The sequence below is a fragment of the Clarias gariepinus genome, chromosome 20, assembly GCF_024256425.1.
Source record: "Clarias gariepinus isolate MV-2021 ecotype Netherlands chromosome 20, CGAR_prim_01v2, whole genome shotgun sequence".
NCBI lineage: Eukaryota > Metazoa > Chordata > Actinopteri > Siluriformes > Clariidae > Clarias > Clarias gariepinus.
This window is the reverse complement of record NC_071119.1, coordinates 12,595,934-12,622,280: the sequence shown is the minus strand read 5'-3', so window position 1 is coordinate 12,622,280 and position 26,347 is coordinate 12,595,934. Positions and strand designations below refer to the sequence as shown.

At 40.3% G+C, this 26,347-nt stretch overlaps 1 protein-coding gene across 3 annotated transcripts in view; it reads left to right on the top strand.

The window, feature by feature from the left end:
- Window positions 1–26,347, top strand: part of adgrl3.1 (adhesion G protein-coupled receptor L3.1) — a 192,976-nt gene that overhangs the window by 76,307 nt on the left and 90,322 nt on the right. For all 3 annotated transcript variants that reach the window (XM_053479673.1, XM_053479672.1, XM_053479671.1), the window contains exons 5-6: window positions 9,278–9,292; window positions 13,416–14,222. In XM_053479673.1, the coding sequence (XP_053335648.1) occupies window positions 9,278–9,292; window positions 13,416–14,222 (822 nt within the window). The remainder of the gene's footprint in view (window positions 1–9,277; window positions 9,293–13,415; window positions 14,223–26,347) is intronic.

Below are 26,347 nucleotides of genomic sequence, written 5' to 3'. Positions count from 1 at the left end.
ATTTTCCCATAGGAATCAATGTAAATGCGAAGAATCCATTCCGGACACCCTAAATATTACCAATATTACCCAATTGCAACACTATAATTATATTTTTGCATATAAAACCAATCAAAACATTGTAAAAAGACTAATGTAAATGAAATAAAATATAAAAAAATAAACATTAAACGTCACTTAATATAAATTTTTGATTCCTTTTGGCATGATTTATCTGCTTTAAAAACAAAACTGAAAGTGTCACCCTTTTCTTCTTGCAACCATTCTTGCTGACTTTCTTGGGACCCTTGGTGCTATGACTTCACTAAAGCTTGCACAAAATACCAAAACCCCACAAAAAAAAATTATTTTGAAAACCCGCTTTGCTTGAATTTCCACTGACGCAGTCAAGTTTTGATCAGCTCCTGGATGAATGTGCAACCTAGCCAGCTTTCAGTACAGTGACAATGCTTTGTACGTATTTGTATTTTAAGGGAGTCCAGAACAATGGGTGTGTCAGGGTAAGAAGGGAAGCGCATAAAGCCATGCACCCATCATGCAAGGTGCTCACTGTACCAGCCTCTGGAGTCAGTGTTATGATCTGGGGTTCCCCTTATTTGGTTAGGTCTAGACTCAACAGATGTTATGTGGCAAAAATATTAAGTCAGCTGATGACCTGAATATACTGAATGACTAAGTTATAATGTCTATAGAGTTTTTCTTCCGCAGGACTGAAATTGTTTTAGAATGGTTCTGGGAGACCACATTGTGAATGGTAATAAAAGATAAAGGCAGTGTATTTGTAAAGAACAAACTGCACCCCAATCGTTCCGTTTATTAAATGTAATGTACTTATTTACAATGCTTAAAAAAGTCATAATATTATTCTGGCAAAAGTATGTAAATGAAAAGAATAGTGTTTTGTTAATGACCTGAGGGGAACATTTTGCTTATTTATCCGCTGTAGCAAAATGAACCTACGCTTTATTTGGTTTGTATTTAGAAACCAGTGTGGAATATTTACCTGCAATCTTCTCCCTTTTTTTTTTTCGGGGATCCATATTTTAAAATGCTGTAAGTTCATATGCACAACCGAAGAAAAAAGTTTCAGTTCAGGAAAAGGTGTAGAGTTCAGAGCAACAATAGAGTCCAGAAGCACGAGAGCACTAATGATATGGTTACGTTAATGAAATATTTACATGAGTTTATGAGTTATTTAATACTTTAATGACAGCGTGCACTTCAGCTGGCATGGACTCGACAGTGATTCATATCTGAACACGTGGTTCAGTAAAAGAGATTAGACATGAGGAAAAGCTCATCTTTTGTACAAAGCTCTTAGCACAATCAGTATCATAATGTATACAGTATTTGCGTGATATTGATTCGTGACTGTCCAGAATCTTGAATATTTAATATATTTAAAAATTCGATCAATTTCTTTGAAATGATTGTATACTTGAAGAGATAAGTCATGTGACAGTGAACCCTGGGGCCGGACTTGGGATACCCAGGTTTAGACAGACGATTTCTTTCGTGTTTTTTTTATTATTATATAGACCAGTGTTTTGGACATACTGTATGTAGGCTTCTAGGTTTATAGGATTTGTGTGTCATCGAGAAACCCTCGAGTAGATGCTGACTTTGTGGAAGCATTACAGTCCATGTTGACATCGAGACAGATTGGAATCGGGCATTAGCAAGCATAAACTGCTAAACTACAGCACGGACAAAAGTATTTATGACTGCCGGGGCTGCTATGTTAGCGAACGTGTGTAACTGTCCATCTGCTGCTGTCTGGGCACGTCGCCCTCCACCTGCCAATCATTCCGGGACTGTGTGAAGCGATATGGAGACATGTGTGTCCCTGCTTTCCTGATTTCAGCATCCCAGACTGGGGTAGCCGTGGTAACAGGCGGAATAAATCAGTATTGTGTGACTGGTGGACTGGCAGCAGGAAAAGCCTGAAAACACAGATACACAAATGTTTCTGACATACGTACGTGTGAGAAGCGCAGACCGGCCGAGGACAAACAACTTCTTACTTAGCGTGATTGCGTTCTTCATTTTTCTCTGTTTATTCAGTGGTACTGACATTTTAAAATGTGGAAATCTGCAAGATGGAGAACATATGTAACGGAATATGAAGTCCGCACACTGGATATTAACATCAGACAGTTTGATCACACACACACAAATCTTATGCCGTTCTTACGAAGCTCATAAAGGTTTTATAAATTCCTTTTCGGGATTAAAGTCATCAAACTATGACCCGATTAAAAGGTAGCGAGTCATATAAAAGAATCATAAAGACTAGCTTTTTCTTTCTTTTTATACACCTATGCAGTCATTTAACCATCTCATAATCTCATGCAGCTTTATGTGTAGAGAGCCAGAAAGATGTTTTTCTTGCAGCTCAGGTTCAAGGTAGTTTCGACAGAATGCTATTAAACGCCGATATTTACACATAAATCCTGACCATAGAATTATGAGGTTTACTCTAGCTTTGTGTTATTGAGTCGATGATTATCCTTAAATATGTTCCAGTTTTAATAACATGCTGTTGCAAAGTAACTTTGGACAAAACCAAATAACTTGAAAGTGAAAATAAAAATAATTAGCAAAAACTTTTCGGGGGAAAAAAAAACCACATATTCTCACTAGCCAGCTACTATTGGGCAGGTCCTGCACTGCTACGTCCTGGTTGTGAAGGTGATATTAGGAGGGTCTTACAGTGCTGTGTCTTTATTGGCCAGCTGCTACTGGGAATGCCTTACACTGCTGCGTCCTCATTGGTCAGCTGATCTTACACTGCTATGTACTCATTGGGGAGTTGCTATTAGGTTGGTGTTACAATGCTGCATCCTCATTGGCCAGCTGTAATTGGGTGGATCTTAGGGATTGCTGCATCCTCATTGGCCAGCTGCTATTGGGTTGGTCCTGTACTGCTCGTTATGGAGTTGATATTAGGAGGGTCTTACACTGCTGCGGCCTCATTTGCCAGCTGTAATTGGGCAGTTCTAACACTTCTGTTTCCATTGGGGAGGTGCTATTGGGTAGGCGTTACTGTGTTGCATCCTCAATGGCCAGCTGCTATCATGCACTGCTATCGTGCACTGCTTCTGGTTGTGGAGTTGATATGAGGAGGGTCTTACACTGCTGCGTCTTTATTGGCCAGCTGCTACTGGGCAGGTCTAACATTGCTATGTCCTATTAGGTGGGTGTTACAGTGCTGCATCCTTATTCCTCATCAGCTGTAATTGCATTACAATGCATTTTCATTATTGACTATGCTGGGTGTGTCCTCATTGGCGAGATGCCATTGGGTGGATTTTACAGTGCTGTGTCCTCATTGGCCAGCAGCTATCGGGTAGGTCCTGCACTGCTTGTTATGGAGTTGATATAAGGAGGGTTTTACACTGCTGCGTCCCCAGCTGTAATTTGGGCATTCTTATAATTGACTAGGCACTGTTGGGTGTGCCTTACAGTGATGTGTCCTCACTAGCGAGGTGGTTTTTCATTGGCCAGCTGCTGTTGGCCAGTTGGTTTAAGCAATTTCCCTCTGGGATTAATAAAGTTCTTTGAATCTTTGAGTTGATATTAGGAGTGTCTTACACTGCTGCGTCCTCATTGGCCAGCTGCTGTTGGGCAATTCTAACTTCTAACGTCTTCATCGAAGAGTTGCTATTGGAAAGGCATTACAGTGCTGCATCCACATTGACCAGTTATCATTGACCTCATAGTCTCATCATTGACTAGGGGCTGTTTGGTTTATCTTACAGTTCTTCATCCTCATTGGCCAGCTGCTATCGGTTAGGTCCTGCACTGCTACATCCTGGTTGTGGAGTTGATATTAGGAGGGTCTTTTACTGCTGCATCCTCATTGGCCAGCTGTAATTGGGTGTTACATTTTCATCATTGACTAGGCACCGTTGGGTGTGTCTTACAGTGCTGTGTCTTTACTAGCGAGGTTCTATTGGGTGGTTTTTACAGCATTGCATCCTCATTGACCAGCTCCTATTGGGCAGTTCTAACACTTCTGTCTCCATTGGGGAATTGCTATTGGGTAGGCGTTACAGTGTTGCATCCTCATTGGCCAGCTGCAATTGGGTTGATCTTACAGTGCTGCGGAATTTTATAGTGCATTCCCATCAATGATTAGGCGCTGTTGGGTGAGTCTTACAGTGATTTGTCCTCATTGGCATGGAGCCATTGGGTGGGTCTTACAGTGCCATATCTTCACTGTATAGCTGCTATTGGACATGTCTAACACTGGTATGTTCTCATTGGGGAATTGCTATTGGGTGAGTTTTACAGTGCTGCATCTTCATTGGCCAGCTGTACCTGGGTGGATCTTACAGTGCTGCGTTCTCATTGGCCAGGACCTGTTGGGCGGGTATTACTGCAATATGTTCTCATTGAAAACAAATCAGCTAGTACAATTAGTTATGACCTGTACACAAACATAACAACAACAACAACAATAATAGCATTTATAATTTATTATCTTTAACAAATATCTGTCCATATATCTTCACATTTTATGTACGTTAAATGATATGATATCATATAGGTAAATCACCACAAGTATTAACCAAGCAAGAGAATCAACTAGCCAATGAGAAAGCATGCCTGTAGGACCCGCCCATGCAGTATGTTTATATCATTACTCATTTGGGACAGCAGATAAAGCACAAGATAGAACTCACAAAGTGTTGATGAAATGCAGCCAGTATCACAGCTTAGAATGAACTGCAAGACTTCGCAAAGTATAACGGATGAGCAGTTAAATGGATTGCTGACCTCTGCAGGTGAGGAGAGGTAGTGTCCCATGCTGTTCAGGCGTGTACGGTACACCTGTACACTTGCTCATTTTTGCGGTTATGCAATTAATCAGTCCTACAGTGACAGCACAGTGCATACAGGTCCGAAGCGACAGTGATTTCTTTTTACATCAGAATGAGGAATCTTTGTGACTTTAACAGTGGAGAGGATGTTGGTTCGAAAAATTCCTGGGACCTCTACACAGAACAGTTTCTAGTCAGGATAGCCAAATTGGTTCAAGCTGCCAGGAAGGAGTCAAACAATCAGTCGTTTAATCCGTGCTGAGCAGAAAAGTATCTTAATGTGTACAAAATATAAATAATTAACAAAGATCGACTCAAAGGACCACATCAGGTTCCAGTCCTGTAAGGCAAAAACAGAAATCTAATTCCAAAATGAAGCCGCAATCGAAACCAAGTAACACCCTAACACATCTGTGCAAAGAGTAGCATATCTGCATATCTCCTGGATCCCACCCAAAATAAAAATAATTACATTACCATTTATTGAGCACACGTTTCATTGTTATAATCAAATGCATCATTTGCCTCGATTTGAGAAAGACTGTTCACTCTGCTGGAAGGTAGCTTCCGAGATCACTCGGAAAAATGTGAGAGAAAGTGTGCCAGGAAGTTCGACAGGGCAGTTCAAGACCAATTATAAACTTCTGCAAGGCAGTTGAGGAAGTGTAGAAGTTCAGGAGTTGAGGAAAGTTATATTCTGCAAAATGCTATTTGCTCTGAGTGAAAATCAAGTCAAAAAGGTTATGATTTCAATTTAATCAAGAATTGTGAAGCCCTGACACACACACACAGAAATACACACACACAGACACACACACATGCACACAGGTAATTTAATTACCTCTGTGCCAGAAACCCTTGGGAGCACGTTCCAAATGTTTTCTGGAGGATCTTTGGCTCTTGTCTTCTCCCCTGTGATGGAGCAGGTGGCTGTGTTCCAATCCACCTCCCTGTTTTTTGGCCCTGATGTAGGACATCTGCTTAATTCAAATGTATTTTTTCCAAGTTCACTGTACAGGTCAGGTCCAACATTTAGCTTAGCAAAATAGCCAGCATGAGTTAATGTATTGTTTGGACTTTATATGTGCACACTGATCAGCCATAACACTAGCATCTCCACAAAAGTAAATTGACTTTCATTGATTATACCAGTAAACTGGTGACAGGATCATGGGAAGCTAAGGCTCATCTATGCTTGTGGGGGTCAAAGGCCAGCCCCTCTGGTCCGATCTCATAGAAAAGCCAATGCAAAATAAATTACTGCAAAAAGTCAATTCTTTGTGTTTATGGGGCTTATCAGGCACAGAGTTCACTGTTGTTGATTCTCCAGATCTCAATCAGATCAAACATCCATGAAAAGTGCTAGACAAAAAAGTCAGCTATATGGAGGCCCCACAATGCAACCCACAGCACTCAAGAGATCCACTGCTAACGTCCTGGTATCAGACACCATAGCCCAAGGGACCAGACCTGCCCAGGCAGCACAGGGTTTAAATGTTTTGGTTGATGTGTGTGAATGACATACGCGGACAATCAAATTCAAATTTTATTAAAATTTTATTTGTCATATATACAGTCATACACAGTACGATGTGCAGTGAAATGCTTTTACGGCCGCCCGTGACCTTAAAAATGTAAAAACAATTACCAAGAAATAAATAGTGGGAAAAAAAATAAGAGTAAGTTTAGCTATAGAAACATAAGAAAATAGAACAAAATATAAAATTTTTTAAAAAATATATAAGTTAATAAAAAAACTTATCCTTACAAATAATAGCAAAAAATTTAAATGGAAATAAAAACCGAAATAAATGGAAATGTCCAGGAAGTGTGTAAATGTGCAATGTCCATGAGTGTCCGGTCTACAGTGTACCAGGGTGTGTGCAACTGTGGATGAGTGAATAATGTCCATAAGTGTCTATTTCTGTGCGTTGTGCAAAAATGCAGAAATCAAAATAAAAAATGAAGAGATAACTCATTATTGGCAATTAAATAAGGAACAAAATCAAATATCAAATGCATATATCTTTGTATTTTTGTACTTCTTCAGTGTCGTCCCATTGAGTGTCCTAGAAAGGGACTACACAAGTGCCTACTGTAACATAAGTCAATGTTCTCCATAAGTCAACTTTTTTTCTTTTTTAGGAAACACGCAAACATATCTGTCTCCTTATTCAACTTTCTTACAAAGTTTGTCTAACTTTGTCCATTTCCTGTACATACTGTACACTACCGTCAAAAGTTTTGGAACACTTGCAAATTTCTTTGTTTTTGTTTAGTGATTAATTTTCCACATTCTACAACAATACTGGGGATTTCAAAACTATAAAATAACACATATGTAATTAGGTAATTAGATAACAACAACAAAAACAACAGTTAGTTGTTATTTTAAAACACAGAGGTCAGTAATAGTTCTTGCAAGAACAGTATTGTCAAGTGCATTTGCAAAATCCATCAGGCACCATAATGAAACTGTCTCTCATGAAGGCCGTCCCAGGAGGGCGGGACCAAAACCTACCTCTGCCACAGACGAGAAGTTCATTTAGAATTATCAGCCTGAAAAATGACCAATTAACAGCACCTCAGATTAGAGGCGTTATGAAGTCTTTACAGAGCAGAAGTAGCAGACACATCTCACCATTAACTGTTCAAAGGAGATTAATGCATTTTTTGGATGCCTTCAGTATTCCTTTACAATGTAGAAAGAAATAAAAATCAGGAACCATCATGGAGTTAGAAAGTGTTCTAAAATTTTTGAACGGTAGTGCATATACAGGATAGGTATATATACAGTATTGTGTGTATGTACAGTATATATGACCATGTGTGTGTACAGTATATGGGTGCCCAAATATTTATAATTTTTGCTTACATCCTGGTTGTTTTCGTTTTTTAAGCTTGTATAATTTAGTTTTTTTTGTGTTCGTTAATTTTTTTCGTTTGGTTTTGTATTTTCTGGTGGACCCCAGGAACACTGATGGCCACTTTGTGGGAGCTAATAGGCATCCGAATAAAGGGAGCAGAATTTCCAGCTGTTCAGTGTTAAATGAATATAATAATATAAAAAACGTAATTTATATGGCAAATACTGTACCACATACTGTACCGTACCGACAACCAAACCAAGCGCTCTACACCATTCTCTATACCCCTTATCCCTGTACAGGGACCGAGGCAGGGTACATCCTGGACAGGGTGCCAGTTCATCGCAGGGACAAACACACACACAGACACACACACATACTCAGGCACAGCAGGCAACTTGGAAATGCCAATTAGCCTAATAATGCTTTTGGACTGTGGGAGGAAACCCACTAAGCACGGGGTGAACATATATAAACCCTCAACGCCAGCATGCTGGCACAAACCAAGTAAATAAAAATGAATGTTTTTCAGCAAAGAGAAATCCATTAAATAGAAATAAATAAAAAACAAACAAACAACAGCATTAAAAAACCCAACTGGCTTGTTGAGCGTCACGTTTACCCCAAGCCCCCCAGCTACTCTTAATAGCTAACATTTCTGAAGCTTTAAATTCAATATATGTTCATGGAAAGCGCCGGCACTCCGGCTAAAGTGCTTGAAAGCTTAGTCGAGGTAATGCACACAGCAACATGCTGTGGACTGTTTAAATGGAGGTTTCTGAATCGTGATGATCAATAGAGTTTGTCATATGAACGAATTTCTCCCTATCAGTGACACTTTAGCTGTTCATATGATTCCAATTTCACTGCCAACAAATAACATACGACTTACAAAATTAAAAGTGTGATGGGGCTGACGGGAAAGACACCCGATATCCTCCACAGCTACCTCCATCAGGACCCCGTCTACCCTCTTACCCCCAGCCCGTACTCACACACTTTTTGTAACCTAAAACATTTTAGATTTTACACTAACACGATTAAAATTATAGCAAGTAAGATATTGCAAGATTATGGAATACTGCTGAAATTTTGGTAATTTACAAAATATTCATATATTTCATTTTTAAAAATTGTATTCATTATTCAGGACTGGATGCATCACATGTTGTGAAACGTGCTCCTCCGGGTTGCAGATGCTCGCACATAAAACTGATATGACTTTCTTTATGGTGGAGTTAAAACCGTAAAACTGTGACCGAACAGAATTTAGCAAGTTGTATAAAATAATCGTCTAATTAGACTCCTCGTTTATGCATCGACGCAGCGAGTTTTCGTGTTATAATCTTCTGCGACTGGGTTTCATTTTTTTTTTTGTGTGTTTTTTTTGTGTGTGTCCAGGGGGTCTCGTTCTGAGCCTAATAGAATGCATGAAAGTAAATGGAGCAGAGTAGAGATCATGACATGATGCATGCTATGTACATATGGAATTCATTTGCTATGCCATCATTAATCTGTGCCCCCCCTCCCCCACCCCCACCCCTTCTCTTTCTGCCCCCCCCACTGTTGGAAACGCGGATGCAGAAGTGGAACAGAGAGGTAGGTCCATTACTTTAATGTGGTTTAAGTGTGTAATTCACCATCTGCCTGTTTTCTGTGTTATTCAATACTAAGGACTGATTGGGGATCAGTAGCCTGTAATGATGTATATTAGAAAATGTGAAGGAGAAACCAGATCTCGCATCAACACACCGTACTTACTGAATTACCCCTCGACTCCTCGATCGCTCTCTGTCTAGCTCTTCCCGGGTTTCTTGTTCCGCTTCTTGTGTTTTTTCATTGTTCATTCCCTGTAGGGGGTTAAACAAAAAAAAAAAGAGGGAAAAAAAGAAAAATTTCTTCACAGCAAGACAATTCTGGAATATAATAGCAGAGTATGTGATGTAGTAATCATCACAGCATCGCAGCTAGTGGATAAAGGTCTTTTTTTTTTTCGTACGAAGCACGGACCGCCTGATGGCAATGCTTTCAGAGCGTCATTGACTTGCAGAGGGATTCCAAAGGGATTTGTTTTCCATATAGACAAGATGCTTCTATAAAAGACTCTGTCAAATTTCATAAGTGTAAATGTCAGTATTTTGTTAAATCAATGTGTCAATTTTTTTCATTTTAATTTTTTTTTATACCAGTGTATGTGCACTTCAAATATATTGAATGAATCGAATTAGCACATCCAATACATCAACTGGCTTTGGCTTGAACGGTAGAAGGGAAACAGCGAAACTCAAAGGAAACCACATGGACGCATAGATGATAGCCCATGCTCAGGACGATCAGGGTTGTATAAAAAGGGACATCAGAGTTTTTAAAATTATAGGGGGGTTTAACTTGAGACAAAAAATGACCCGCATTTTGGCTGTAGAATTTATGTGCATTAAAACACTTGTTGGTTGGTGTTCTGCTAGGATTAGAAAGTTACAAGGTCAAATTCAACTTGTTATGATCAGTGCAGTCTGAGCATGTTGTACTCAGAATGTTATTTGGCTAAAGATTAGATTTTTCTTATGTTTAACACACATGCTTCTCTTCAAACGTTACAGTAGGTGTTCAAAAGGTATACGCACTCTGGCTGTAGAATTTATTTTAATTAACTGTTAGAAAAGATAAATACATCTCTTTCCGAAACAATCTTCCTGCAGTTCAATAGACTTTGTCCATCTGTCAATAAGCTTTCGCATTCTCTCATTAAAAAATGTTTTCGAGACACGAATGTATGCTTTCAGGGGACCAAACAGGTAAGAGTCCAAGGAGCGAGATCAGGACTATAGGGAGGACGCTTTCAGGCCACAAAGCGAAGTTTCGACAGTGTGGCAGAAGTATGCGGACGTGCATCGTCATGCAAGATCCTTATTAGTCATCTGCGTTTAATCTGAGGTTCAGGCTTCAGTTCTTCGATAAGTGTCTCACTGTAACGAGGACTGTTGATTGTTCAACCTTTTTTTCTGGTCGTAGAGGATCTCAGAAATCTGTAAGCTTTGTTGAATTTTTTAATTTTTTAAAAATGAAACTTTTTCTTGGTTGGTGACTGAGGATATTTCCATGATATACTATACCATTGGATTTATGTCCCATCACCAGTACTGATTCTCTTTAAGAAACTTTCAACTTCCTTAGAGTTTTGGCCCAAATTTAGTTTGTAGATATCCAAACGCTTTAAAAAAAATTTATGTTCATACTTTGTGAATAGGTGACTTTATCAAAAAAACAAAAACAACATAGTTTTAAGAAAAAAGTTATTTTATAAATGTAGATAAGAAGAGTCGAAATACTTGTTTTCAGGTCAGTTAAACTTTAAGAACAACTTAATTAACAACAAAATAGCTCCGAAAAAGAGTTCTTTAACAAAGTAAATATTTTTCCACCCCTGCGTGTTAATCATGGACACCAGGACAGGACGCCGCTGCGAGGGGAAGCATTTCAGACAGCCGTGTCACTATAGAGAGGAGCTCGTATCTCAGAAACACCAGCCATAAACAGAGCTCTCGCATGTCGCGGTAAACCTCATTTCGAATAAACACGCATCGTAAGCAGGCTTTTAGATCGGGGTGTGAAATTGTCGCTCTCCATTATAATTCCCCTCAAATGAACCTGGACGGAGGCCAGCCAATCAGCAGCCGGGGCTTTTTGATTGACGGCTCCCTCATTAGGAGGCAATGTATCAGATGATCAGTAGCGCGTGGAGAAGGAAAGGTGAGCGCTAATTGCGTGTATTGGCGTGAAGTTTAAACCAGAGGTAGTTTGCGTTAGTGATACCAATTCCAAAAATAGCCTGGGTGACATTTGGAACAGGGACGAACAGGAAGCAGGAGGACTGGAATGAAATGTCGGGAAGGAAGGAGCAATAGTGGAGAACGAGCTGTCATTGTGGCACCATATTCCTGAATAAAGCATGTCGAGATGATGTAATATGCTTCCTGTTCACACACTTCACCTTGACCTGGGTCACACACACACACCGCAACTCAGCCTCATGCTCTGATATAAAATAAGACGCATGTCTTCCTCTGATAGTTTATAAAGGACTTTATATTAGGACATACAGATCAGTGGGAAAAGATACAATTAAAGGAAGCGTGGGGTAATAGTGCAGTGTGTGTGCCAGCTTCACTTCCTGTAACGATGGGAAGAGAACTGTGGGAACAAGCTGCCATGCATTCCCTTGCATACAACTGTGTGAACATTTATTTGTTTCAGTCTGTGTGTGTGTGTGTATGTGTTTGTGTGTGTATTTTCCGTCCTGAGTTTTGCTTGAAGAATGTGTGTGTGTGTGTGCCTGGTTTCCCAGAATACCATCATAAATCTGTGTGTGAGAACTGAGTGTGGGAAATATGTCTGACACACACACACACACACACACACAGCTATAAATTTATTAGGAATGAATTGCTGCGAGATGCAGCTTGTTGACATAAATCAATCGCTAGTCTTGGCACTGGCTAAACTGAACCTGTTGGACATTAGCACACATACACACACTTGAACTCTCCAGAGCACTCTTATTCTCCAAAAAAGATAACGCGTCTCCTCGAGATATCGGCGTTACCCCCTGCTCCGTGTATCAGTTTTTAATAAGAAGTAAGGTGTTCCAGATTTGTCAGGATTATTAGCATTGCAGCATTACGAGCCAACAGTCTCGCGGAGCATTTAAGCCTGATTAGCATAAGACTTAACAGCCGATGACGATCCACGGCTTCACCTCGCATGTACCGGGAATAATGAGGGTAAGCGTAGTCGTGTTTCAGTTCGCCCCTGGCACACAGACTCGCGCACAGGTAGCAATTTTACCGAAAGTTACAGAAGTCAATGTGGCAGATTCTCCTGGGGGAAACGAGCACAGTCCCAAACTATATATAGAGCTGTTAGTCATCAGGTTTCGTTTATAACCCTCTCTCTCTCTCTCGCTCTCTCGCTCGCTTAGCCCCTACTTCTTTTTTCCCTTCCTCACTTATACTCACATAATTAGCCGAATGACTTCATGTCAAATAAGCCATTTAATCATATTATGCCTTTCTTTCTTTCATTTTTTTTTTAAACACAACTATCTCTATCAGAATACAATAATTTTAATTCATAATTTAATGTCACTGGTTAATCACGTCACTCAGCCGTCACTTTCCGAGCGTTCGTAATTCTCCATCTTCTTCCAATTTAGTCATCGGCGGCGGCGATTCCTCTAGGAAGTTGTCACCTATCGCACGGCAGGGTGAAGTCTAACACGTTCTCCCACACAACTAGACCCCCCTCCATAACCACCAACACCGTATCCACCATCTTGGCTGGTGATGAGTGATGATTAATTCATGAGTCTATTAGCACTTATACTTAGGAAACATGACTGAATGGTGACAACACTTTGATTTTTGTGCTGGGGCTTCACGTTTCCACTTTTGACTCGCCTGGTTTTCCTTTTTTGGATTGTTTTCCTGGTAATAATTGACTGGGTCTGCATCTGGACCATACACAATGACCTAAAGTCCCCTGGACTTAGTAAGAGTGTTACTAATATTCATCCAATTTATTCAAGGCAAACAGATGTTCAGAAAACGTTATCCATTCCCTTATTGAGGTTTAGTAGTCTGGTAACTAAACAGTGGTTAGAAAGATGTGTCTACCATTTTTATTATCCATTACTCATGATGATATTATTCTCTATCTGTCCCAGTCTTCCTATGTCCAGGCATTCTGAAGGGCGTGTACCAGAGCGAACATCTCTTTGAGTCGGACCACCAATCTGGCTCGTGGTGCAAAGACCCGCTGCAATCGTCCAATAAGATATACTACATGCCGTGGACACCGTATCGCACCGATACCCTCACCGAATATTCGTCCAAAGAGGATTTTATCGCAGGACGTCCCACCACTACTTACAAACTCCCGCATCGGGTTGACGGCACCGGCTTTGTCGTGTACGACGGCGCATTGTTCTTCAACAAGGAGCGCACGCGCAACATCGTCAAGTTCGATTTGCGCACCCGCATCAAAAGCGGCGAGGCTATTATCGCCAACGCCAATTACCACGATACATCTCCTTATCGCTGGGGAGGGAAGTCCGACATCGACCTGGCTGCTGACGAAAATGGCCTGTGGGTGATCTACGCCACGGAACAGAACAACGGGAAAATCGTCGTAAGTCAGCTCAACCCGTACACGCTCCGAATCGAAGGGTCATGGGATACAACGTACGACAAACGATCTGCCTCCAACGCCTTCATGATCTGCGGAGTCTTGTATGTCGTGAAGAGTGTGTATGAAGATGATGACAACGAAGCGTCAGGAAATAAAATCGACTACATGTATAGCACGGAGAAAAGTCGCGGAACGAACATCAACATCCCGTTTCCAAATTCCTACCAATACATCGCAGCAGTGGACTATAACCCAAGAGACAATCTACTCTACGTGTGGAACAATTACCATGTCGTTCGATACTCCCTGGATTTTGGCAACAGTGACAACCGCCTTAATTTCGGTAAGTGCTGCTTTAGACTCTTTTTTTTTTGTTCAACTCGTCTGGTCTGTGATGATGATGAGATGCAGACCACGTGATGTGATTTCACTGCATTATATGTGTAAGATTTATTCTAATAAACCTTTATATGCATAGCCCTTAGACTATGTTAAGGGCTAAATGTAGTCAAAATGTAGTTTTCATTTCATCAAAGATAATCTGTAATATTTAGGTACTGATTCCACATTAGACAAATAGTATTGTCTCACCTTGCGGTAAAATGTACTTTTTTAATGGCTATTTGTTAAAATAAGTATAATATTACGGTATTTTATAGGGACAATATTACTGCTAGGTCTTATAAAATATAGCATATATGGTATGAGACATGGCAAGTGCTAGGGTTTATAAAGAGTTGCAAGTAATTTCATTTAGGCGAATTATAAAAAACAATCTTCTTTACAGCGGTCTTTTGTTGGTTGAGTCAATAAAATGAATTATTGCGCGCATTTTTTAAAACTCGGAACGGATTCACACTTTTATACAATTATACAAGAATTTATAGTTTGTTAAAACATTTATCGCCACCTGCTAGACTGGAGTGTGATGCGGAAGATTGGCTGGAATAAATGATTAGTATTTTGAATAAGACATGACATTTAAACAATTTATAATACAAGTCACATAGCATGTTAATGTTTAATAAATATTTTAATAATTATGTAATACAAATAATGTGGAGGATAAATACTATATACAGTACAGGGTTATTCACTCGAAAGAGGCACCAAATATTCTTTAATAACTCTCAGTATAATGAAGCAAATTAGAAACTTCCCCGCTGTGGGATGAATAAAGGAATATCCTATCACAGATTAATCTGGGCCTCTTTTGAATAAATCATCCTGTATAATTTATATATAATTTATTTATATATTTACTTATATATACTACGCTTTTATATTTAAAAAAATATTTTTAGTACGATTGCATCAAATTTAATAAATCTACATCATGAATTTAACTTATTTCCCCAGCTTTCATTCTCCTAATGAGAGGGGGAAAAGTTTTTTAAATGAAACAGTTTATTTAAGAAGATAAATCACCTGTTTATTTCTGTGGCATTGAATCAGAGCTAAACTTTGAATTTTATTTGATTCAACAGCAGTATAGTTTATTACCTGATTTGTCTCAGCTTTATTTTTCACAGGTTTTTAAAAACAATTAAAAGTATCTAATAAACATTGATAGGCAGCGTGGTGATGTACAGTAGTGGTTTGATTCCCGCCTCGGGTTTGTGTGCATGGAGTTTGCATGTTGTCCCCGTGCTTGGTGAGTTTCCACCGGGTGTCAGGTGTTTCCACCGGGTGGCACGTATGGTGTGTTTCCACCTGTTTCCTCCCACAGTCCAAAGATCAATTGGTGATCCCAAAGTTTCCCATAGTGTGTGAATGAGTGTGTGGTGTGTGCACGTATGGTGTGTTGAAGATGAATGAATGAATGAATGAATGAATGAAAGAATAAATGAATAAATGTCATGTCTCGTACAAAGCGATTTCTTCTGCTGCTGTACATCACGTAATCCGGGTACAGTAATGCACTAACTGGCCATAAAATGTAAAAAGAAAGTAGAAGAAAAAGAAAAAGAAAAAGTGATACTCTCATAAAATGTGGAGGATATGAGCAGTTTGAAATTTTAACAAAAAAAAAATTGCTATTTGAAAGTGGACCTCAATAATTCAAAAAGAGTAACTCAATTCTGAATCAAAAGCTGACCAGATTCCATTAATACAAACGATCAAGATTGATTACATTACATAATCAATACAATTGCACAGCTTTAACAAATGTATTACACAGTAAACTGGATATTCATAAGATTTAAATTAAAGAATAAACGTGAAATAACAGTAGGACGTTTTGGTATAGTCAGGGTTGCTGGTTTATAAATAAGGAAATGACTTGTGACTGCTCTGAAATAGAGAGGTCTTTAGTTCTGATCGCTTTTTTTCTTTTTAGAATTTAAAGGTGTAATTTTTAATTCACCTTGGTTCAAAGCTCCAAAGGGTTTCGGCTTGTGTGTGTGTGTCCACAGTGTGTGTGTGTGTGTGTGTTTAATGACCATACTTGCTTATTAGCGTCCTGCATATCAAAGCTCCGACGCACGTGTTATGTGTGTGTGGGTGTGATTAGAGTGGGAGTGTTAGCTCGCTAAGCTAATGAAGATCAGAAGATTATCTAATAGTCATATCAAAGAGAATGCTGATATAATCACACCTGCTTTGTGCGGCTTGGATTTTAATTAGCGGCCTTTCATTAACATTAAAAACCCAGCTCAGTAGCTCACCTGTACTAGTTCATGAATACAAACACAATAGCGCTTTGAAGATCAGCAATGCCTGTGTGTGCTTTGTTCTTTTTTTTTTTTTTTTTCTTTCTGTCAAGCTCACAAACAGACACACGAACAGTTTTCTGCTGGAGTGTGACAGTTACAGAGCTATATGCTATCTGAATTTAGTGGCCAGAGGTACCCTCGGGGGCCTGGAGCCTGTTCCAGGAGACTGAGGGCACGAGATGGGGTACATCCTGGACGGGGTGCTAATCCATCAGGGAGGACACGCACATACGGTACACACACTAACTCACTCATTCTTATACTATTTGGTAGCGCCAATTTGTCTAGTCTGCATATCTTAAGACTGTGGGAGGGAACTGGATGAAACCCACCAAGCATGGGGAGAACATGCAAACTCCATGCACACAGACGGCGGAAATCAAACCCGGACCCTGGAGGTGCAGGGCTACAGTGCGACAGCATCACTGTTGGGGAAAAAAAAACAAACCACAAAAGATATGCACAACTTCCTTTTGTCATGTGTATGTTGATTGTCAGCACTCTCTCATCGTCTCAGTGCTTCCTTGTGCTTCTTGTTTACCAGCCCCTTTCTTGCAACACACACTTTGTAGAGATATGTCATGGTTAATTACCACACAGGTGTAAGCACTCGTGTCCTACCCACTCGTTCGCCGCGACTCCTCCTCCCATTCCGCACGTCCGTGCTGTCACAGTCTTTTGTGCAAAAACTCCATCAGGCACAAGGAGGAAGGATTTATGTTAAGCGGTTTAAGCTGCAGTCGATGTATGAATCATAAATCTAATTATAGTTGAGGAATTTTTCACGAAAAAGTCTTCTGCAACAAAGCAGTGCAAGAAGAAACAATATATACGGATGAGTTATCTAGCCGAATAAGGTAACGGCTTTAAAATGTAAAATATTTTAGCAAGATAAAATATCTGGCGGGCGCGGTGGCTTATTGGTTAGCAGTGTCTCTTTGCACCTCCAGAATGAGGTATGCATGTTCCCCCCGTTCTTGGTGGGTTTTCTGATTTCGTGGTTTCCTCCGACAGTCCAAAGAGAAGCAGATTAGGCTAATTGGTGTTTCCAGATTGCCTGTTTTGTGTGTGTCCTGTGATGTATTGGCACCCTGTCCCCCGCCTCGTGTCTTAAGGCTCCTGGGCTAGGCTCCAGGCACCCGCGGCCGTGTATATAAGATAAATCGTTATAGACGACGATGACTGAGTGATAAAATATCTAGATTGTACAGATCGTCCACTTGATGGTGTTTGTCATCATAGCTGCTGACGTTCTTCTTTTAATAGAAAGTCCACATATGGTTGGTGACTCTGCATCCCATAATGCTTTATGTATTTATGTATTTTTTTTATTATTTTTGTTTATAAATCAGGGTTGCAGATTTTGCAACTCATAATCCGATTTGTTAAGAAACAAGGAATCCCCTGCTGATAGAGCCAGGTTATACAATTCATTCACAGTTTGAGCTCTTCTCGGGTTTCCAATCATGGCAGGAGGTAAAAGTTACCAATTTGGCAACTCTAATTTTTACATAAGCGTCTCCTGTCCTTTCCAGGTGGGTCTGCGTGGTTTTATCCTAGGGATAAAACCTTACTTTAGCTTTCATCTGAGCAGGATGAAAAATGAAAGGTTACAGTATAGAGTATGGAGTCCTTTATTTTGTTAAAGACTGCTTTTTCAGCTTAGCATAGAGTCAAAAAGACGTCTGCAGTCCTGCTTGAGTCCATGCCTGCTTGATTGCTTCCTGAAGATAATGTACAGAAGACAGATTCTTGACTGCTGCTTTCTTCTTCACCATCGTCCAACAGTTTGCCATTGGGATTAGGTCTGGAGATGACCCAGATCAAACTATAATACATGGCATACAGCATGTTGTCGTGATGCTTTCGGCCATACAGTATAGTTTTTACAACTAAAGGTGGAAGACCTGACTGATGGCGTCCCTCACACCTAGCCAGGTTTTCCTTTTTGCTCCAATTGTACAATTTACTTGGCACCCACACATAGTAAAGATGTAACCTTGTGACCTTGACCCGAGATGTGCATCCTCTGAATCATACTTGTCCTGTGGCCATTCTTGTATATAAGTGCCTCAGCTCGCTTGGCATTCCACCACTCAATCCTAGATAGATAGATTGATAGATAGATAGTTACACGTATAACCTTGCATTCTGTCTTTCTCTCACCTCCAGACCACTAGAGCAATTTCCAGCACTATTGAGAATCAAAGCATTCCTTCTTATTGATGATAAGAATCACTTTCGCTGCTGATACCGGCCTTTAATCAGGATAAGAGGACAAGAATCTCTCCATATTCTGATAGCGCTTTCTATTTAGAGTAGAAGTGCTGTAAACTCGCTACATAGGCTGCAACGATGCGATGTAGAACTTGGCAAAGGTGGATGGCGAGTTCCATGATGCCATGATCATCGGATAAATATCTTTCTTTCACCAATTACTCACAAAGTGTCTAGCAAAATGATCTAGTGCCTCTTATACTGTACTTCTTCAGTTACTAATGCAAGGTGGTGCAAAGTGTTTTAACTAAGCTTTAGCGATGGTGCCTGAGCCAGCCAATCTACCTTCTGATCTGGATGAGCAATCCTTGTAATATAGCAGCTACAGTATAATGCACGTTTGAGCATGCATAGGGGCTTTAGTTATATAAACTGGGACTTATTTTTCGTGAATGAAGGCATCAAGTACAGTGGTGAGAATGTGTTGAATAGTGCAAATGTTTTAAAGAAGGCTGTACATCCTTCACTGAGGTGGCTCGGAGCCCATTCCTGTAAACATTCAGGGAATGGAACGCCTAATCCTTGAAAATTGACAGATAACTTGAGGAAAAGCAGGGGATTATAGAGAAATCAAGCAATTTATTTTCCTCTCCTAATTGTGTTCTGTTATTTCGCACAGACAAAAGTCCTGGTTTGACTTGAGCGTCCCCTGTGTGTATATATATTGTGGGATTACCCAGTCATGACTATAAAAAGAAATTGTTTATGCATAGCACCAGGGCTGTTGAGGCAACCTGAAATCAGTCTTCAGGACGTTCAGCGCTGCTCCCGAGCTGCACTTCTGCATTTCAGTTTCCGCATACTAGACCTGAGTTTAGAGAATGAGAAGCAGCCAGGGCGAAAACATCCGAGTGGGTTTCTTTATGTGAGGCAGCTGTACTAAACTTCTCTTCATTGCACTGTTGCTTTCCAATTAACAGCTCTTGCATTTGTCTCGTCCATGCTGCCAACTCCTCTCTGCTCCAGTGTTGTAAAGTGCTCACTCTTCCCCGTTCCAGGGGACTGAGCAGCCGAGCCTTTTTGCCCGTTCCTGACAAAAGAGAGCTTACCATTTCTCTGTCTTTTTCCTAGAGGGCTCTGCAGCTGTATCTGCAGTTTGCTTTACTCCCTGCTGCGATCAGACAGCCCTGGAAAGAGGGTAAATGAATAATAAGCAGTGTTTATATAGTCATTTATATAGATTCACACATTGCAGTTGGAGTTAGAAGAAAACTCTGTAAGTCTGCAGTCCAAGATGCTTCCATCCCAGACAGGTTGGATATCGATCATTGTGCTGTTGTTGTTGATTATCAGGGCATAGCAGAGCAAAGAACTCACCAATTTACCCTGAAATCCAAGAAGAAAATGTTAGGAAGAGGATTTTTGTTGAGTTTTGCTTTGCCGCTGTCACCCCTGGCTTTCCCATTAGGAACAAATTGAACTCCATATGGGGGATAAAATCTATTCTTTTGTGTGGTGATTCACGTATCGCCAAATTGACTCCAAAATCAGTCTCAACCCCACTCATTACATACACTTACACCTGTCTTAAAATTATTTTAAAAATGCCTGCATTATTGTGTGCAACACGGTGGTTAGCACTGACACCTTGCACCTCCAGGGTCCGGGTTTTGATTCCCAGCCAGGCTCTATTTCCGTCTCTGTGTGCATTAAGTTAGCATGTTCTCCCTGTGCTTGGTGGGTTTCTTCCAAGTACACAGTTTCCAAATTGCCCATAGTGAGTGAGTGTTTGTGTGTGCGCTGTGATGTATTGGCAGCCTGTCCAGGGTATACCCTGCCTTGTGCCCTAAGTCTCCTGGGATAGGCTCCAGGCCTCCCGCGACCCTGAATACAGGATAAAGTGGTGTAGATGATGAATGAGTGGGTGCGTTTATTAGAAACCCTGCATGCCTGCATTAGAAGCCGCGCACTTGCAGCCACCCAACCCACATGCTCACTGTCATGTTGAGTTTTGAGACTTTGGAGACATTTATTATAAGGAGGGAAAATCTGTTCATGATCCTACAGGTGGCGCACTCTGAATTATTTAGACATTTTTATCCCATGAGTGAATTATTTGCTGAGTTTGTTTAGAAATAATAATTACGGCGTATGACAGAGATTTTAGCTTTTTACTTAATTGAACTTTAGGTTTAATGTTAAACTCTTGTATTTAAGTTACAGTAGTTTGTATTGTTTAAATGCTGAGCTTGCTTTTTAAAAAAGAAAACTACTGTTATAATAAATGGGCTGCATTTATTTGTGCATTACAGTGGAACCAGGGTTACAAGCATAATTCGTTCTGAAAGCGGGTTCGTATTTCAAAACACTCGTAAACCAAATCGAATTTCCCCATAAGAAATAATGGAAAAATCTAATTATTTGTTCCACAGCCTAAAAAAATAAATACATAAAAATAATTAACACAAAATATAAAGTAAAAATAAAACAAATTAGCTTGCACTTTACCTTTAAAAAAAGTAAAAATTAATCTTGACAGATAAGAGTTTCCTTTTATGCGTGTAGGCGCTGTGTGTGTGTTTGTGTGTGAAACTAAAGTAAGGAGCCCCTTTCCCTCCAGCCCTTCTTGTCTTACACAGTTACCCTTCCTCCAATCTTTTCACACAGATAGGAGAACACAACGGAAACACTGTTTTATCGGAAAAATAAACAAGAAATCTCTCTAATGAGTGACAAACTAACGGAATCACTGCTGTAAAAAGTAAAAATAAAACAATTAACCCCGCACTTTACACTTGAAAAGAATTGCGACAGAGCAGTGTTTGTGTAGAGAGAGTGTCTGTGTGTGTCTGTGTGTGTCCGTGAAGGCGAAAGTAGGAGGGGTGTGTGTGTGTGGGACACGGTGTCCAAAGACGTGCGCATTTACGAACACAAAATAAAATATGTTTTAGTGTTATAGTAAACAGTACACTCGTGTATGGGTGTTGATTATACCAGTGAGAGACGAGCACTAAGACCCAGCAGGGGAGACGATTACCCACAATTCCGCAGCGCAAGAGGGAGAAAAAACGTTGGCTGAGTTGTGATCACATGACGTTTGGCGTCAAAACAAGAAGCACATGCGTGATACATGATACTCTGTACTTGTAAACCAAGACTTGTTTATTTTTCAAGTCAAAATTAATGAAAAATCTGTGTTACTCGCAATCCAAGGTTTCACTGTTTTGTGTAGTTTTAAAGGGTTAAAATTGCAACACGATTAGAGGAAGATGAAATATCAAATCAGGATACTTATAAAATCATGATAATTATAGAATTAAAACTTTTATAGAATCAGCACCTATGTATAGAACCAATATACTGTAATACCTGTAGCTGACTGGTGATTTCCATTTCTAATATCCCTTGTGAATACTGATATCTGTAAAGCTGGATTTGAGATACTGTCTGTTTTAAAATTACTACAGAAATCAAATTTAATTCAATTGAAGATTTGCATTGTGCAGGCTTCTTTAATGGTGCAGACTTCTATCCATCCATCCATCCATCCATTACCTATATCTCTTATTCAGTGTGGGGTCACAGGGCCCTGGCGTCCATCCCAGGAAACTTAGAGCACAAGGCAGAGTACATAATGGATTGGTGCCAACCCATTACAGGGCACACTCACACACAAATCATACACTTCGGCTATAACTCTGAAATGCCTACACAGAATGGCTTTGGACGGTGGGAGGAAATCAGAGTACCTGAAGGAAACCCATGAAGAACATGCACACTCCACACTCAGACACAAGGCATCATTTGAACCCCCACCTCTGGGTCAGTCTTTTATAGGCTGAATTTGCTAGCGCTATGAGAACCTAAATAAACAGGAATACTTTACTAAGTGGAAGAATTAGAACAGGGATGGCACTTATTTTTGGGTCGTGATAAACACGTCTCTTGTTGCATACCGCCTAAGATTGAGGCATGATTGCTCTGTAACATAATCATAATCTTTGAGTGCGTTTCTGTTTCATTTCTCTGGAGCTTTCTTTCATGTTCTTAATCATGTGTTTGACAAGCGGCAAAGTTTCTGATTATGACCTCGACACAACAATAAATTCACTGATTGCAACAACAGCAGAAATCTGAAAAATTCATCGGCTCTTTGATTCGGAGGCGTCTCCATTAAAACGTTTTTTTTCTTTCAGTAAGTCTGATAAACACAATAAACAGCATCATTTTTGGTCAAGGTTATTGGACACCGAGAAGGCACTTATTATTCGGCACAGACACGGGGCTGCTGTTCATAAACATCTGCTTAAAATGTTTTGCCACAGTATCTGGTATTTCACACTCACGTGAGTGAGGGCAAAAAACTGTACTGGTGATGAGACTCTTAACCGCAGTAAAAGATTTAAATGATGCAAGCGTTACAAAGAATGTCCTTGAATAATGATCCCGGTGTCGAGGTGTCTCGGAGCCCAATCGTAATCATGAGCATTCAGTGAATGGAACGCCAGATTCTTGAAAATCAAGCAATAACTCATCACCAACTTGTGGGAAAGTGAGAACAGTATAGAATCATCTACGAACGCCACTTGCACATTACTTACAGGAACTCGGCTGGGCGTTATTGGGCCAGGGGTAGCTCAGTGGTTAAGGCATTGGACTACGGTTCGGAAGATCTCAGGTTCAAACCCCACAACCACCAAGTTGCCACTGTTGGGCCCTTGAGCATGGCCCTTAACCCTCAACTGCTCAGATGTGTAATGAGATAAAAATGTAAGTCGATCTGGATAAGAGCGTCTGCCAAATGCCCAAATGTAAATGTTATTGCCACATCGCCCGTACAATCCTGACCAAGCCCCAAGTTTGGGCTGCTATAGGAGTTCCTGGAAGGCCAGGTTTTTAGATGCAAAAAAGGCAGTACTGAGAAAACTTTCTGCCTTAATGGTATCCAAGCACTAGTGAAACTCTGTGATTAGTGCATCAGTATAGCAGGGGGTTATACAGAGAAATAAAGCAAGTTTTTATACTCATAACTTAGTTTTGTTATTTTGTACAATCATACAAAGTCCTGGTTTGACCCGAACACCTGAATATCTATCCACTATATACATATATCCACTATATTTGGGTTATCTCCGTGCAATATCAAAATTCGTTGGATGATCTCAGTCATGTAAGTGTGACAAATATACCAAAAAAAATAAAAATAAATCAAATACTTTTTCACAGCACTGTACAGTATATAGTTTTCGTCACACATCCCCGAGTGATTGCGGAGTTTTTTTCTCGCAGTGCCGTAAGGAATCATGCATTTCTTCAGGATGCCAAAACAGAAACCAAAAAGAAAACAACCAGTAAAAAAAAAAAAAAAAAACACAGAACTGAGGGATTAAATTGATCCTGCCAAGTCTCGCTCTCTCACTCTTTTCTTTCAATGCTTTCGCTGTTGCTCTGTCTCGAACACGTGCATTAGAAAGGCACTGATTGGACTGAGGTTTGTCCTGACCTCCCAGGAAAGACATGCTCCTTCACACATACTGTATAGTACACACTTATTCATTTTCAGGCTAATCTTAAAGACGTGATTGCTGTTTAATCTCTTTTGTTTTTGACACGGCCTGTTTTGCTCTCTTTCTCTCAAACACACACACACACACACACATTGGTAAAGGCTTTCCAGTATGTCTGATAGTAATGTAATATGCTGAGATAAGCACATAGGGTGGGTTAAGTGGAATAGCCTGCATGCTCTTTTTCGACGAGAGTGGCATTCCGTTCTATTCTTTATTAAATGAGATGATGTCTTATACTCGGTTAGAATGCCTGCTACAGCCAATTACGGCTCGGTACGCAGAGAAAACTTTATTTAAACCGATCTGCACGAACAAGAACACACCTGGTCCTGTCAGCGGCGTGCCGCACACACAGATCAATCAGTAATATAGCGACGGGCTCATAAACTCCAGCACACGTACTGTACACAGTACGCTTATATACAGTAAAACACGTCCATTTAGTGCAGCTCTTACATTTAGAATCGTTTCTAAAATGATCCGTGGTGAAACAATATTCGCGGTTCTCCTCACAAACATCAATGATTTATTACATTTTTTGTATTTCATATATACATCGGGAGAATGCTACAAGGTATTGCTGACTTGCATTTAAAAGGCTTCGAAAAGCCGCCCTTGAGACATGACGGGTGGGCGGAAATTGGCAAATTAAGGGGGAAAAATGGGACATAAAAATGTTAAAAAGGCAGTATTTTTATCACAAGCCCTCAGGCGTGAGACCACCAGGTCGCTAACGCTGGCGCTTAGCAGAAACGAATGCTGTGAAATGTATGGTGATTTGCCCGGCATGTGGAACCGTAAACAGAGGGGAAAAGGGAAAAGGGGGGGGGGGGGGTGTTGTTAAAAAAAAATACATTTAAAAAAAGGAGAGCGCGTTTTATATCAGTTTAATATTATTGTTGTTTGCAGAATAAAAGTTCTTAGTGGTCAGCACCTTCAAGCTCAAGGTTCGATTCTCGCCTCTGTGCGTAGAGTTTACATGTTCTCCCTGTGCTTGGTGGGTTTCTTCCGGATACTCCGGTTTCCTCAACAGTAATAAAAAAAGACGTGCAGAGTAGATTAATTAGCACACCCAAATGGGTGAATGCGTGTGTCAGTGTGTACTGTATGTGTGTATCCCAGGAGACTCAGAGTGCACGCTGAGGGGGATTGACAACCACTTCAGGGTGCACGCTGAGTCTCCTGGGATGTGTCTCAGGCCTATTCACCACCCTGGTCACAGGATAAAGCGGTATAGATGATGAGTGAGTGTTTCTCCGTCTTTATAAACGCATCCATCCTGCTTTGTACAGCTTCTGGAGTTGGTAAAACTGCCAGTGTTCATACACTGAATGCTTCAGAAGAAACAAGCCATGGCTATCTGGTGTTTGATACATAAACAGCCACATTAGACCTGCTCATTCGTGCTATTATGCGCACAGACGTTCACGTGGCAGTGGTGCAATGCACAAAACAAAAATCATGCACATACAGGTCAAGAGCTTGTGTTAATGTTCAGACATACAGTACTGTATCTAGTAAGTAGAATTTATTGATAAAAGTAATTAAAAAAAACTATTTTTAAAGAAGGCTGAAAAATCTACACTATACACAAAAGTTCTAGTGAGGTCTAGAACTGTCCTATCCCAGGAGACTTAGGACATGAGGTGGGATACAACCTGGACAGGGTGCCATTCAATCACAAGGCACACACACACGCACGCGCGCCCACACACACACACACACACACACACGGTACATATACTCATTTACACACTACGCCAGTTTGGGAACCAATTAGCATGTTTTTGGATTGTGGGAGGAAACTGGAGGAAACCCGGAAGAAACCCAAGGTTTCATGGCTAAATTTGACCAGCCTTCAGAGTATAAAGGTTAAATTAGCAGAGTAATAGCACAGTTTTGCTTAAAATATTGCATATTATATTGGGTGACATATCAGACTTCAAAAGAGGACAAATTGTTGG